This window comes from Poromitra crassiceps (assembly GCF_964638095.1).
Source record: "Poromitra crassiceps genome assembly, chromosome: 9".
Classification (NCBI taxonomy): Eukaryota; Metazoa; Chordata; class Actinopteri; order Beryciformes; family Melamphaidae; genus Poromitra; species Poromitra crassiceps.
Genome location: NC_139630.1, coordinates 41,253,448 through 41,270,123, shown reverse-complemented (window position 1 = coordinate 41,270,123; position 16,676 = coordinate 41,253,448). Strand labels below are relative to the sequence as shown.

The following is a 16,676-nucleotide window of genomic DNA, read 5'->3' as shown; positions in this document are numbered from 1 at the left end:
TGACCACTAATATGACTCTGGGACAGACCCCAGCAAACATTTTCACGTACTGTATAACGACCGTCTTCTGCACGTCAAACCACTACGTCGAGTCAGGGTCTAATTATATATCCGGAATGGAAATCGTAGCAACGTCGATGACATTACCTGCACGTCCGCTGCACGCAGATCCTCTCCCTTTCCCTGTGACGTCGAAATATGCCACTCCCACAACGGCTATATTCAGATATTAATTTAAAAATATCTGCACAGTGTGCATTCAGCAGCATTACATACAGTATAGCCTACGGTATGTCCAGATTCAAGGATTTTTGCTACATTAAAAAAAGTATGACCTCATGGAGGATTTGAACCCAGGCTGCCTGCGCTATAGCCCTCTGTCTTATCCACTCAGCTGTCAATAGACTGACCTGCTCTTTCTGGGAAGCAGACAAACCAGATGAAAGATATATTATTGACTTCACATTTCATTTCAGTAATCAAAAAGTAATAATTTCAGTACGTTTCAGTCATTTTAGGACAGTGCTCTTATTATTGTGTATGTTAAGAGTACATTAGTTGTCCTTATTTATACATACCTATTCACATTATGAACATGCTGTAAAAAATTTACATTTACTTTACTGTAAGGTTTTCCTTGGTTTTTGGCTTTCACTACGTCAACAAATTTAGGAAATATATGCTGTTGGAGAAAAATATAAGTTCCATGCCATTTCCTAATCAATAAGCTATATTTGCATACACATAATTATGCTACAGTGAGTTACAATGACATGACATCTCACACATTATGACATGACATCTGACACATAACTAGCTTATCAAGCAGGAGATTTCTCCCCTTTGCTCTGGCCTTCAGAAACTCAGCATGACAATGGCCATGAGACAGGAACACTTGTTGATACAGACAGGCAGCCCATAGGCTCCAAGTCAAGTTATCACCCCCTCCTCTCTGCTCTTCCTCTTTACAGTATAAAGCTATGTTAAACTGTCAGCCATTTGCTGAATATTTGACTCTGTATAACGTATTGGAATGTGTACATTGAGATTCAGCCCTCTGACAATACATATTGCAGAGAATGTATGGTTTTAAATATACTTTCATGAGACATCTTTCTGGCTCTTGGTTTCATTCATTTGGTTTATATAAAGCTGTTTGAATCATTATAATGCGGATGAGGAATGGTGAAATTCCATTCTCTATCATATGCTGTCATTATAGTGAATTGACAAGTTGGTTAAAATGGACTATAGGTGCTGTGTATTAACCTTGATGTTTTTCCACATTATGCTTTGTGTAGCAGGCAATCCTCCTGGTCCTTTGGGTAATTTAAGTCCTTGAAACTACTTTGTTTTTCTCCACAAGGTGGTGCTCACGAGGGGCTGCAGCACCTGGGCCCCTATGGGAACATCCCTAACATTGTGGCTGAGCTGACGGGCGACAACGTACCCAAAGGCTTCAGTGAGGACCATGGCTACCCGGACCCTCCCAACCCATGTCCCCTGGGCAAGACAGGTACAACCCAGCACCACAGACCTCCACCTCTAAACAGATTCAACCAATCACCATTGAACTGCTAGGGGGTTATGGCAGGGGTTCCCAACCTTTTTTGGCTTGTGACCCCACTTTGACATTACAAAACTCTAGGGACCCCAGGCGTTCAAATTCTGGTACATCGGTAATATCATCAGTGACATCATCAGTGATGTCACATGTAACAGTATGCTGACATTTTTCTCAGAATTCTGACTTTAATCTCGAAATCCTAAACTAAACTCGTACCACTGTTCCTTCAGAATTGAATGATTGCTCTATTGCTGACAAAAATGTGTTATTGTAAGTCGCTTTGGATAAAAGCGTCTGCCAAATGACGTAATGTAATGTAACGTAATGTAATTCTGACTTTTTCTCAGAATTCTGACAAAATCTACCTTGTTATGATTTTTAATTAGAAACCCAATTAAAGGGTGCGGTGCGTCCTTTACTAGCTTGATTTTTTGTGTGAACGATAGGATTGTAGGTATTTAAAGAAATTACTTTGTACCAAATCATACTAAGAAGTTAATGATTGAAATGATTTTACCGTATTATTTGTCAACATTTGAAGATATACTTTTAATCCTTTTGATGCCCATATTTGCAGTATGTTGTCTGTTCGGCCATTTCTCAAAAAAGTACCATATCGTTATTTATTTTATGAATCTTGTCTTCCCAGCTTTGTAGTGTGTTATCAACCCATCTATTTAGTCCTTTAATATGCTAATTATCCTTTTGTCTAGCTAAGGCAATGTTTTTATGGATGCTGGTATAGATTCTTTCTCGATCACTAGCCACTTTGCTTCTGCTCTGTCCATCGACCACGCCATTATTGTGTTTATTTGTGTCACATTGTAGTAACTCTGCAAATTGGGGATGGCAAGGCCGCCCATCTTCTTTTGCTTTGATTAATTGTTTAAATCTTATTCTCCTTTTATTTTGACGCTCTGTCAAAAATATATAAAACTCTTCCGTTTTTATATTTTTGCCTCCCTTTTTTTCATTTTTGTTTTCATGTTTGTGGATTGCAGATGATATGAAAGCATGAAACAGACCAAATGTATTATTTTGATGAGCAATGATTACTGAAAGGACATTTATTTGAATAACTGTTCTGCAGTGTATTGGTTCATCTTGCTATGTCGATATTATGTTTCTATGTAAATATTGTGCATGTTATGTACTGTATAATTTTGTGTCTGACCCCAGTAAGAATAGCTGTAGCATTTGGTGCAGCTAATGGGGATCCTAATAAACTAAACTAAACTTTCATGTTGCTGTTTTGAGTGACAGCTAACCCGTTTTTAACCAACTGCTTAAAAAGCCAGCCTTCCCAGGACACAGACAGGACTTCAACAGAACAGTTAAACTACGGTAATGCATTCTCCATGTTGTCACATTTGCAGCAGCAGATGGCTGTTTGGAACACGCTCCAGACACAGCCGAGTTCAGCAGGGAGTTCCAGAAGCACCAGCACCTGTTTGATCCAGAGCACGACTACCCGACTCTGGCTAAGTGGGTGAGTACAGACAAGACAAGAGGAGGTAACTCTAGCCTCTGACTCCAAAGAGAATCATTTTACTCTGAGTTTTGAAGCATCCCTAGCACCTCAGAAACAGTTTCCCGTTTCATGGCAAATAATGTGTCGCCATGGCAACAATGTTTAATGAAAGCTCAAAGGCTTCACTATATGCCCTTTTTCACAGCAACCGTTTTGAGGTGGTAAAGCAGGAAGTTAAGCAGGTGTAACCAATAACATTAATGAAGGCCATCGTGGCACTGGAACACCTAAATGAAATGGAACCATCATTAATGGTATTGGTAATTGTTTGCACCTGCTTTACTTACTGCTTTACCATCTCAAAACGGTTGCTGTGAAAAGTATCTATTGAGCATCATCAAGGTCTTAAGACTTTAAACAATCCAACCAATGTGGGTTACCTATGCGACTAGCTGCATATTTGAGCTAAGAATGAGAGAGCACAACAGCCAATCAGTGATCAGCAAATCATTGTATGCTTGTAGGCTACGCAGAGAGAGTAGTGTTAAATGAGGACAGGATTTTTGTAGTTTGGATGGGTGCATCCTCCACCGCGTGTGGTATCTTGGTGGGTCTGGCCCGAAGAAGTCACCCATTCCCTGGAAAGGCATCCAGGCAATTTGTTGACTGTAATCTAAGAACAAAGGGACCAGCTGTAAAACAATGGAAACATGATTTTTTTTTTCTTTTTACATTTCCTTTTCAGAACAAGGAGCTTTTGTACCAAAAACTGAAGGGAGGCCCGAAGAGAAGAAAAAGGGTATAGTGTTTCTTGGTTGTCTTTTTCCTTTTCCTTTGTCAGAAACCACATCGCCACCATTGAGATTCTCCCCCTGAAGGAACTAATGTACTCTTAAACTCACTGCTTTGAATGTGAAATCATGTTGTGACCAAGCCAATGACCTAAAAATTCACCCACCTTGGCTTATTTGATATTTTGTCATACCAGTAACACTTTATATTAACGTTCAGTCGTAAGTCATTTATAAGCCTTTAGTTAATGATTAACTAATCATTTACAAAACATTAATATACATTTGTAGATGATTAATAAGTGCTATGTTAACATATCACAAATGTGTTGTAAGTCATCTGTAAACTTTTAGCAAATGAAGTGTTCCTCACCTGTAATAAATGATGCCTAAATCATTTACAATTCATTTACAAGGCTTTCTGCATCCCTAATCTAAAGTGTAAACCATTCATCACACATAAATGTGTTACATACAAGGGGGTAGCTCTGTCAAAATTGAAGCCAATGTGGAAGTGCACTTAAACCTGCATACTTTCGAATGGCCTGCAGGGGCGACCCATTTGTTTGTGGACTTCCGTTTTGACGGCTCACGTATGGCATTTTGGTCATTGTCATCTTGGATTTCAACACAGACCAGGGGTTTCCCACAGAGCACGGCCTGCTATTGGTCCGTGATCGGTGAGCTGTGTGATCAATGGACAAGCGGCCTGTCAATCATGCCCTAGTCTCGCTGGCCAGCCTCCTCTCCCTTCCGTCCAAGGAGTCTGGTGCCGCAGGTCTCGTGGGAGAGTGGGATTGCGATGGGCGGCGCTTAGCGGCAGTGCCCTTGGAAAATAGTTTCCAACAATCCAATTTGCCATTTTCAGCGTGAGCTAGCGTGTAGGTTTCTGCCGTTAGCTTGCTAGCTAGTTAGCGTTGTTGTTTTCACTGAGGTGGCAGGGCACTATTTACAGCGACACACAGGGAGGAGGGAGCTGAAGCCGCTCTGACTGACATGGTCGGAGCCAATGACAGAGTTTGTAATAAGCCGGGAGCGGACATCCGGCTGCCACCGAAACAGTCGCGTAAAATGGGAGAGCAGCTGTAGAGCAGGGGAGGGTTTATCCCAGTTATGGAGACCTGCGGCGCCAGACTCCTAGGACGGAAGGGAGAGGAGGCTGGCCAGCGAGACTAATCATGCCCCAAAACATAGTGTGCAACTACATAGTCTGAAACTAGTGATTGAGACCATAAACACATTAGGAAAGTGTTTACTGAGGCCATACTTGCTCATGAGGCTTCAAAACAGAAGTCCACAAACCAATAGGGTCGCCCCCTACAGGCAAAGATGACACTTCCGCATTGGCTTCAATTTTGACAAACAGAGCTACCCCCTTGTATGTAACACATTTATGTGTGATGAATGGTTTACACTTTAGATTAGGGGATGCAGGAAGCCTAAATGAATTGTAAACAATTAACACATAATTTATAGCAGGCAAGGAACACTTAATTTACTAAAGGTTTATAGATTAATTAAAACACAACACATTTGTAATGTTAACATAGCATTCATTAATGTTTTGTAAATGGCTAGTTCATCATTAACTAAAGGCTTATAAATGACTTACGCCTCAACGTTATTATAAGGTGTTACCATTGTACCTTATCCACATTTCAGGATAGTGTCAGAAGAAGCAGATGGTTTTATATGAATACAAACATTTGTTTGTGTCTGTTTGCAGAGTGTCAACCCCTACCTATTGGGCCAGAGGCTGGACAATGTGGTCGCCAAGAAATCCGTTCCCCACTATTATAACGTAACGTCCGTTTAGTGATAGGCTTTTGATGCCTCTGTGCTCTACTGAGCGATTTAGAAGGTCCATTGTTCCTGCTGCTGTAAAATTCTTTAATAAACACTGCTAGCTCTGCATTGTGAGGCTCTCTTTTTTCTTTTTGCTTGTGTTATGTAACTCATATTGTGCTGTATGTTATTGTTTCCTGTTTGTGTATCTGTATTCGCTCTGGTGGCAAACCATGTTTCCCCTCGGGGATTAAGAATAAACACCATACCATACCATGCCATTATGAGGAAGAGGAGGGAAAGGCGCTGACCCCTTCTGTCACTGACAAAACCACACCCTAAACTTTAATACTTGAATCGCTTTAATATCAAAGTATATCTGAAACTGTATCATAATATAGTGTGGGAGGAATGTTAAATCAGAAACAAGTTGACTTACGGTATTCATGGTTGTACAGATTGAGTTACTCACCATATGAGGTTTAATGTTTGTATGTTCTGACATGACAATTTTAAATAATCAATCATCTGTGTCTTGCAGACGGATTCACATGCAAATTGTATCCTTAGACTAGTGGCTTTGGTTGTCTTATGTGCAAAAATCAGTAGCTTATGGTTGCAAACTACTTTACTTGACACACATTCTGATTATAACATCAAATTCACTACACACAATACTGCATTAAGAATTGTGATTATTTAACTGCCGTTGGTCACTTCACCTTGCCAAAACGCTTGTGTTCTGCCTTTTATTTTTTCTGTAATTTCAAATAAACGATTTACCCGCATTGATAACGTTTGGAGTGTTTTTTTCTTTCTTTCTTTCTGACAGACAGATAAACTCAGGATTAGAGATTGGGGCGTGTTTAGCAGAGGCTTTGAGACACAAGACAGTTTAGCCCCTCGGTGTGTCATTCATAAAGACACTGCTGAGAAAGTCGGGCCTCTGGAAGCTTTCTTAGTACTCCAATAAACTCAGTACGGCAGTCAACTAAAAGCTATCTCTTTGGATCAGATTTTCTTGTGTGGAGTTTGCATAGTTAACAGGTAAGCGTATTTGGTGCTTATTACTCATGATTTTGTTACACTGAATTCATAAGATAACATGGAAACATATTTAGACAGGGATGGATGAATGATGCTGCGTAATCCGCTTATTAAAGCCGTGCGTAAAATGCTCTCCGCATGCATTTTACGCACGGGTAAAAATCATGAACGCATGACGCGTCCATGATGTGTGTTTATTATGTATGATTTTGTATCACTGAATTCACAAGTTAATCATGGAAACAGTATATTAGACAAATGGGATTGTGCGTAATCCGCGTGTAAACGCCTTGCGTAAAATGCTCTGCATCCCTGATTAACCTCTTCGTTGCTTTCCCCGTTCACCTTAAAGGATGAAGACCCCATCGGCGCTGACCTGTGCAGCAGTACTGGGGCTGCTGCTGCTCAGTCCATCCAGAAGTGCAGGTGTCTCGACGTTTCAAGGCGCGTTCCCGCACCCGTACAAATACAACCCGAACGAGTCGGAGAGGTCGCCGCAACAACCTCCCGTCAGCGGGTTCATCTCTCGCGGGATGGCGATGGCGGGGACAGTGACCATCACGACCGACGACTCGGTGCTGGAGTCCAGCCAGGAGGCGCTGCACGTCACGGAGCGCCGCTACCTGAAGCTGGACTGGTGCAAGACCCAGCCGCTCAAGCAGACCATCCACGAGGAGGGCTGCCTGAGCCGCACCGTCATCAATCGTTTCTGCTACGGCCAGTGCAACTCCTTTTACATCCCGCGGCACGTATATAGCGACGACAGCCACGCGTTCACGTCGTGCTCCACGTGCCGGCCCAAGAGCTTCACCACGGTCACCTACACGCTCGTGTGCCCGGGCCAGACGCCGAGTACGCGGAAGAAACGGGTGCAGCGCGTCAAGCAGTGTCGCTGCACTACTATAGACCTGGATTAAGATCTGTGCACTACTCATTTCATTTCATATTTTGTTTTCCTTCTTGGGAGAAGGAAATTGTAGTTAATATGCACAAAGGGGGGATGGGTAAAGTGTTGTTAAGTGGTTCTCAAAGTGGGGTAGGGCCAGGGTCGTCCTTGAGGGGGGTCCAGGGTCCCCAGTAAAAAAAGGAAATAATTTATTTTCACAACCTTCCATCTATATGTAAGACATGAATGTATGACTATTTTTGCTCAAGGGTTTCATACACTTTCTGTAATAAAACCTCTAAAAGCAAAACAATCCTATCAGATGGGGGGACACCCTGGACAAAATCTTATCAGATGAGGGTCTGTGGTCTAATTTGTGTCAGTTTAGGGGTCCTTGATGTGAAAAGGTTTGAGAACCACTGCCCATCATTATAATGGAGAGCAAAGATCAATCAACTTGGCAGAAATGGCAAAATACAGCAGTGGAGCATTCAGGACCAATGTTCTCTCTGAAATAATAACTATCAAATCAATCAATTTTATATTTATATAGCGCCAAATCATAACAACAGTTATCCCAAGGCGCTTTACAAATAGAGTAGAAGACCAGGGTCTTTATTTAGACCCAACAATTGAAACAATTCTCACATGCACTGGCGATTATACTGTGAGGTCATGTGGCAATTGAAACAATTACCCAACAAGAGCATGCACTTGGCGAAGGGCAGGAAGGAAAAGACCCCTTTAACGGGGATTAAGATCTGGACTTACTAATAATTTATCACACTGACACACTCTCCAAATAATAATATCCGGCATTGCTGATTGCTCCAATTTCTATTATATAAGCGGTTTTGGATATTATTAATGCAGGGAAGCACTATGAGAGCATGTACTGTATACCGGTATTATATATACAGAGAAAGGTACTGGGGTGGACCAGATCTATGTTGGATTTACTAATCCACACGGTTTAGCAATGGGGTAAGCTTGCGTGTAAGTCACTGTTCATATTGCTTGTTGCATACATTGTTGTAACGTTAATGACGATGTAGGCCTGGATGTGCAAAGTGTGTACAAAAACAAGCCTACTATAAGAAACTGTATGAATTCAAAGGACTGTGTGTTTCCACTGTGTGGAATAAGCTGAAGGCTCTTTGCTGATATATAGATATTTTATTTTTTATTTTTTAACAACCTGCACTGTTAGATGTCACTTCATTTTATGACAGCGTATACTTTGTGTAACTGAATAAACTGTTTTCAATATCATTTTCTGTCTGATGATCTGTGATTTAATTTGTGTTTAGACATTCTAACAGAAGAGGAGACTAACCAGTTCAGGATGGAGTTAAAAAATAAAGTGCAAGAATATATGTGCTGCTAAAGTGATCATCACTGAATATATACAAAACAGCCTTGGAATCTTTCAGATCAAAATACATTATTGTAATGATAAAGCAGAGAACATAAAGCTAACTCAGTCAGCCAATGAAGGAGATTCCTCCACTGAGAATTCAAGATAATTGTCAGAGGGATAATATAGTCTTCTATTCAAAATGTTGTGGTGAAATAGGAGTAGAAGGTCCATGTTTTTGTCCAGCAGGGGCAGGTTGGCGAGATAAAAAAAAATCATCTTGTGTTTTTCACACATCCTGGGTCTCTGACGTGGCAGACAAGCTGACCTCTTTCTGCCGCAGCCTCTCCTTCTGTTGGGGGTCAAGGAAAATAATAATGCACTTTATTTGTATAACACTTTGCTTACGTATCAAAGTTAAAAGAAGTTATCCACTAATGCAGTTAATGAATAGAAAAGGATGTTGTATGCTGCATAACTCTATTGGGAAATACTGTCCATCCATGGTATTGTTTACTGCTGTACATTGAAGCAGATGTCACTGATATCTCTGATCTAGTGAAGGTCTTACCAGGCTGTTAGGGTTGATCTTTCTGGTCTCCACCTTCTTCTCTGCTGTGATCCTCTTCACTGACAGCTGGGCCTCTTTCAATCTACAAAAGAGTACAGGTACAGGTCGTACACCACGTTGTTAAATTTGTTTTATTTGCGTTTGAATGGTAAATGGTAAAAAGACTGCATTTATATGTCACTTTTCTAGTCTGTCAAGCACTCATAGCGCTTTACAACAATGCCTTCACCATTCCCACACATTCACACACTGATGGTGACAAGCTACTATACGCAGGGTGCTGGCACAACCATCGGTAGCAATTTTTCACATTTACATTGAGATATTGTAGGTTTACAGAAACGTAAAATGGCAAATTTTTTGTGATTTACATTGAGAATGTACAATGTCATCATCTTATTTTGGCGATTGGGTTGCAGCCCCACACACACGTGTGTGTCACACACACACACATCACACGTGTCACACACACAAATCACGCACATGCGCACGCACACACACACGCACGCGCACACATACTGTAGTTGTCAGATACCTCTTTTTAGAGATGGTCTTGCTCTCTCTCTTCCAGTGGCTCTTGAAGTCATTGCAGAACTCAAACCAGAGCGTGAAGACGTGAGCCGTGCCCACCTCCGCCTCTCCTGACCGTGGCCTCAGGCCAAAGTACAGCACCAGCTCCTGGAAGCTGACCACACAACAGACACATGAGAAACCTACAGACCACACTACACAGACATGAGAAGCCTACAGACCACACTACAGACACATGAGAAACCTAGAGACCACACTACAGACACATGAGAAGCCTACAGACCACACAACGGACACATGAGAAGCCTACAGACCACACTACAAACACATGAGAAGCCTACAGACCACACTACAGACACATGAGAAACCTAGAGACCAGACTACAGACACATGAGAAGCCTACAGATCACACTACAGACACATGAGCAGCCTACAGACCACACTACAGACACATGAGCAGCCTACAGACCACACTACAGACACATGAGAAGCCAGACCACACTCCCGACACATGAGAAGCCAGACCACACTACAGACACATGAGATGCTTACAGACCACACAACAGATGCATGAGAAGCCTACAGACCACACTACAGATACATGAGATGCTTACAGACCACACAAAAGATGCATGAGATGCATACAGACCACACAACAGATGCATGAGAAGCCTACAGACCACACTACAGATACATGAGAAGCCTACAGACCACACAAAAGATGCATGAGATGCATACAGACCGCACTACAGATACATGAGATAGGTAAGGATAAGATAAGGATAGCATGGTTATTCTCCAACCTTTTTTGCACAGCCATCAACTGGTATGAAGTTTCGGTGTGTTCTTTCCGTGCTGCAAAGAAAACAGACGAGATGTTTTTTCAACCCAATCGACATTGTACGTTTCTGCAATCCACAGATATGTACAATCTCAAAAACTCAAAACTAAATCTCAAAACGACTGTGACTACTCACCACTGAGGACGAAAGCCTCCATCAGTTTATCACTGTGCAGTGTACGACTGTGGCTACTCACCACTGAGGACGAAAGCCTCAATGCGTTTATCACTGTGCACTGTATGACTGTGGCTACTCACCACTGAGGACGAAAGCCTCAATGAGTTTATCACTGTGCACTGTATGACTGTGGCTACTCACCACTGAGGACGAAAGCCTCAATGAGTTTATCACTGTGCACTGTATGACTGTGGCTACTCACCACTGAGGACGAAAGCCTCAATGAGTTTATCACTGTGCACTGTACGACTGTGGCTACTCACCACTGAGGATGAAAGCCTCAATGAGTTTATCACTGTGCACTGTATGACTGTGGCTACTCACCACTGAGGACGAAAGCCTCAATGAGTTTATCACTGTGCACTGTACGACTGTGGCTACTCACCACTGAGGACGAAAGCCTCAATGAGTTTATCACTGTGCACTGTACGACTGTGGCTACTCACCACTGAGGACGAAAGCCTCAATGAGTTTATTACTGTGCACTGTATGACTGTGACTACTCACCACTGAGGACGAAAGCCTCAATGAGTTTATCACTGTGCACTGTATGACTGTGGCTACTCACCACTGAGGACGAAAGCCTCAATGAGTTTATCACTGTGCACTGTATGACTGTGGCTACTCACCACAGAGGACGAAAGCCTCAATGAGTTTATCACTGTGCACTGTATGACTGTGGCTACTCACCACTGAGGACGAAAGCCTCAATGAGTTTATCACTGTGCACTGTACGACTGTGGCTACTCACCACTGAGGACGAAAGCCTCAATGAGTTTATCACTGTGCACTGTACGACTGTGGCTACTCACCACAGAGGACGAAAGCCTCAATGAGTTTATCACTGTGCACTGTATGACTGTGGCTACTCACCACAGAGGACGAAAGCCTCAATGAGTTTATCACTGTGCACTGTACGACTGTGGCTACTCACCACTGAGGACGAAAGCCTCCATCTTGTCCTTAAAAGGCTGCAGGTGTTCCTCTGGAGAGTCGGAGCAGACCGTCTGTACGTCTTTCTCACACACTGATAAACAGAAACAACACACCGAATTGGAAAATTAGACACAATCTTACATTACATTTAGTCAAGATTAGCTTCAACTTGAAAATGCTGTTTACATGTACATGTATGTCAATAAATCAGTATTAAAGCAACATCAATGGAATGTTAACCATAACAACATAGCAGAGTAAAACCCGAATGACCCTTGTTTGTGTGCTGTGATTGGCTTATGTTCTAGCTGACCCTGATTGTTTGTTGGTTTGTTTTTTCAGTTTTTGTGGGTCAGACCTACAACCAAAATTGGAATTAAATAATATTGCCTATTGCAGCTTTAATAGTCAAATTTTATGAAAAACATAACTCTAAATGGGGACAGTTTGCATTTATTTTTTAGTTATTTTTATTTATTTATTTGCACATATTTAAAAACAAACAGACAAAATGAAAACAACAAGATAATGTGCGGGTAGAGACGGAAACCCTAGGTGGGTTAATACAGGGTCTCTACCTCACAAATAACAGTTTGCATCATGAGTATGTTTACTTTGATACTTTGATCTAAATACATTTTGCTGCCAAAACATATGCATGTGTACTTTTAAGATTGTAAATGCAAGACTTTGACTAGTAATGGAGTATATTTACATTGTTGTCTTTCTACTTTTACTTAAAAGATCTCTCTCTGCCTCTTCCACCACTGTCTTATATTGTGTTGGACAGAAAAGATATTGTAGCTTCAGAAGAAAAAGCAAAGTCATATACAGTATACTGTATGAGAGAGAGAGAGAGAGAGAGAGAGAGAGAGAGAGAGTACACCCAAAGGAGAGAGACTCAATGTTGGGATGGACTAGTTCCACCTGTGCCAAAGTAGGAGATTATCATGGTTTCCCCTTTAGATATCACTTATTTAGATTCACCTAGAGATGGCGACTGCAGACTCTGTTCTCTCTCTCTCCCTCTCTCTCCCTCTCTCTCTCTCCCCCTCATCCCCCTCTCTCCTCTCTACCTCCCCTCCTCTCTCTCCCCCTCTCTGTCTCTCTCTTCCCCTCTCTCTCATTCCCTCTCTGTCTCTCTCTCCCACTCTCTCTCTCCTCCTTCTCACCCCCCCCCTTCTCTCTCTTTACCCCCCCCCCTCTCTGTCATACCTCTCCCGCCCCTCCCTCTCCCTGTCTGTGACTGTGAGTTGCTGTATTTGGTACCTCTGTCCAATCAGTGAATCACAGGAGCCAGTCTCCTGAGCCAGTCATAATAGCGGCTGTGGAGGGAGCCGAGCCCCCGCCCCTACGCTCGACCCACATCTCCTAGATAAGATTACAATAGGATACTGTTTTCCTTCTGGGATTTGTGTAAACTCCAGAGGCGGCTATCTCAGGCCTTTTGTCTGCCGTTTGTGCCCAACGAGAGTTTGCTTATTTCATACTGAAGAGGGTCACAGACTCTCAAATAAACAGGGTCGGCTGACGGCTGATACTGTGTCTGCTGCACAGCGGCAGGCATTTGGAGAGTTTGAATGGAGAGTGTGAATACTTCTAATAACAGGGGTTTTGATAGGAATCCACTTGGATTGGTCACTTCATAAATCTCCCACTTCCATTTGACCTATCAGCGCCATCACAGCCAAAACATGTCTCATGGGCCTTTAAAACAAGGTTATGAATTCTGTTGCAAAAAAAAACAAATTCAGGCTCTGTGGGACTTCTCTATGTGCTCTCTCTCTCCCCTCATTAACTAGTCGCTGTTTTGATAAGATAAGATAATGATAATGATAATAATAATAATAAGAATAATTGATTGGATTTATATAGCACCTTTCTAGACAGTCAAAGCGCTTCACATATCAGGGGAGGGAGGGGGAGCGAGGGAACTCAACTCATCCACCACCGATGTGTAGCAGCACCCACCTGGGTGATGCACGTCAGCCAGTTTGCACCAGAACGCTCATCACACATCAGCTATCAGGGTGCAGAGTTGAGGACTGAATGTGCCAATAATTGTGTGTAATTAAGCGGGCAAATTAAATTTGTGTTATTTTTACAAGATGGGACCTATGTGACAATGCTGCAAGGCATCTATATACAGTAAGCCTTTTTGGGTTAGGGTTACAACTTGGCAACCACTTATTTCACATGGAAACAGTATAAACACAACCACTACTGGAAAATTGACAGAGGCTATAATTGTGGCACAATTAGTCCATATGTCATTGTAGAAATCAAATTAACACTATTTTGAAAACTACTGGAAATGATACTAGGAATAAGGCCAAGAGCCAGTCATGAGGGCAGTTCAAACAGGCAGAACAAAAGCAAACGTGCGACGGCGGTTTGGGGTAGAGCGATAAGACAAAGGCGCGTTGAGAGGTAAAGAAAGCTATCTGTGGCACACATCTGAGGGCCACACTGGAGCCCCGGGTGATAGCGGCAAGCAGGTTACAAGCATCCGTGCATCTTTGCAAACAGAGGGGCCCAAACAGAGATACTGGCGGACTGGAGATTACATAAGAGGGGACGTTACGGTCTCTCTGCGCCAGCGACAGGGCCACAAAGGCCCAATGATGGGAGATCTGATGTGCAGGATTAGACGTTGGATCTGAAAGGCGCCAGGCCAGTATCAGCAGAGAGACTCCTACTAGTCTCCAAAGACACACATGCAATGAAACGCTTTGCGAAAACACACAGGAACATGCATACAATGCAGACAAGGACATTTAAACACATATACAAGTAGAAGGAGAAAGCATGCCACACACATTGTCCCTAACATGACCGATGATGTCTGGTTACACTGGCTGGCATGTGGAGTGAGTGGCCTCATGTGGGCACACTTAGAGAGAGAGGAGAACAGGCAGGCGCGGAGGATAAGGAGGAGGACATCTTTTGTTCTGGGCTTCAGCCGACTGGGGTTTTTGGTCAAAGAAGCGGGTCTTTAGCCCTAAGTATAAACAGTTACTCAATGGCTGGGGCTGGGGCCAGGGATGGGAAAGCAGGGTGGTGAGCAGGGGGCTGAGGAAAAACGATGCCAGACCGGGCCGAGGTTTGGGTGTGTGGGAACTCTGGAGAGCGACGCGAAGGAATCGCAGCGATAGAGTTACACGGGCTGGCTGGGCCTTTCAAACAAAGACACACAACAAAATGACCACAAGGCGAGCCTATTCCGGTCAGCCGGTCACATGGAAGCTAAAGCACGCCGCCTTGTCTGTTCAAAGTGGATAGAGGGAATATTGCTATTCATTAGTCTAGAGTGGATTTTCAAGTCCTCAGAGGAGATACGTGGCTGAGATGAGTTGGAAGTCCTCAGAGGAGATACGTGGCTGAGATGAGTTGGAGCTGTATGCGTGTGAGTCATACCTGTCAGATCGCGGCCGAGCTGTCTCAGGTCCCGCTGGAGGTCATCAAATTGGACCTGCGAGGCCAGGAAGACGTCCTGAGGTTCAGGTAGTGGGAACCTACTCTTGTCTGTGCCAGCGTTCTGCTGGAATCCAATTAAAAGACAACAAAATGTATTGACAAGATGGGAAAGCTGGATACTGTACTGTACATCATATCTATACCATCATTTGTATAATGTGAATTTCTTGGACTTTTTCTTCCTCCTTTCTGTAAAGGGCTTCTCAACAATTCAACAATTCTGCTTGAGATCTTTTAGCCTCCTCTGAGTAGGAAAGCTGCTGCTAAAAGGCAAATGTTCAGATCAGGCCCTTCATTTCATCTGTGGCATCATCTAAACTAAATCTTTTACAATCGTGTGCATCAAAATGTTTAAATGAAAAAACACACTTTGCTTCTCAGTTCTCTACAGCAGTGCTTCTCAAAGTCTGGTCCGGGGACCCCCATGGGTCCTTGAGGGGTTCCAGGCAGTCCCCAGTAAAAAGGGGAATACTTTACGTTCACTATAGTTCCATCCATAAGTAACACAATGCAGGTCGGTGGTCTAATTTGTGTCTGTTTAGGGCAGTGGTTCCCAACCTTAGGGTCACGACTCTAAGTGGGGTCGCCTGGAATTCAAATAGGGTCGTCTGCGATCTCTATAAAAAAAATTACACCACACACAATTTATAACTAGCAAAGATGATTAGAGTCACTTGCAAAAAAAATTTTGTGATGTCAAAATTGGGTCACAAGCCAAAAAAGGTTGGGAACCCCTGGTTTAGGGGGTTCTTGATGTGAAAAAGTTTGAGGAGCACTACTCTACAGTCTTAAACATCCTAAACTAATCACCATTGATCAATGGGAGCTTTCTCATGTCCAGTTTAAGGGTTGGTAATACACTGCTACAAAATAAAGGATAGAGGCAAAAGGTGTAAAAACATTCATGTACAATAAAGCAAACTCAAGATGTTTATATAACATTACCTCATCCACATTGCGCAAGTAGTAAGACACCACATAGTCCACCAGGCTGATGCGATTGTCCTGAGGAGAAATGGAGGGGACATGTCAAAACAGCATCAGTAAATCATCATCATCATCATCAAATAAAAATCAACTCTCTGTAGACTTCACCAAGGCAACTGGACATGTCTAAAACATTGCACAACATTGAAAGTGATGCCCGCAGTAGCTATAATGTAGGGCTGTACCCGACTCAGTCGAATCAGATTTGCCTGTTCAATACGAATATTTGACTATTATTTTTTTCTTAAAAA

At 42.7% G+C, this 16,676-nt stretch overlaps 2 protein-coding genes across 2 annotated transcripts in view; one reads left to right on the top strand and one right to left on the bottom strand.

Moving 5' to 3' along the window:
- Positions 1–6,550: 6,550 nt before the first annotated feature.
- Positions 6,551–7,585, top strand: grem1a (gremlin 1a, DAN family BMP antagonist). Its single transcript, XM_083643317.1, has 2 exons — positions 6,551–6,661; positions 7,014–7,585. The coding sequence occupies exon 2, from the start codon at positions 7,015–7,017 to the stop codon at positions 7,576–7,578; it is 564 nt and encodes a 187-aa protein (XP_083499443.1). The 5' UTR covers positions 6,551–6,661; position 7,014; the 3' UTR covers positions 7,579–7,585.
- A 26-nt stretch (positions 7,586–7,611) lies between these two features.
- fmn1 (formin 1) overlaps positions 7,612–16,676 on the bottom strand; it is a 23,865-nt gene continuing 14,800 nt past the window's right edge. Inside the window, exons 13-19 of the mRNA XM_083642983.1 lie at positions 16,384–16,443; positions 15,379–15,499; positions 11,960–12,052; positions 10,810–10,861; positions 10,011–10,160; positions 9,476–9,557; positions 7,612–9,256 (exon numbers count right to left, since the gene is read on the bottom strand). Of these exons, the coding sequence (XP_083499109.1) occupies positions 9,194–9,256; positions 9,476–9,557; positions 10,011–10,160; positions 10,810–10,861; positions 11,960–12,052; positions 15,379–15,499; positions 16,384–16,443 (621 nt within the window). The 3' untranslated portion in view covers positions 7,612–9,193. The remainder of the gene's footprint in view (positions 9,257–9,475; positions 9,558–10,010; positions 10,161–10,809; positions 10,862–11,959; positions 12,053–15,378; positions 15,500–16,383; positions 16,444–16,676) is intronic.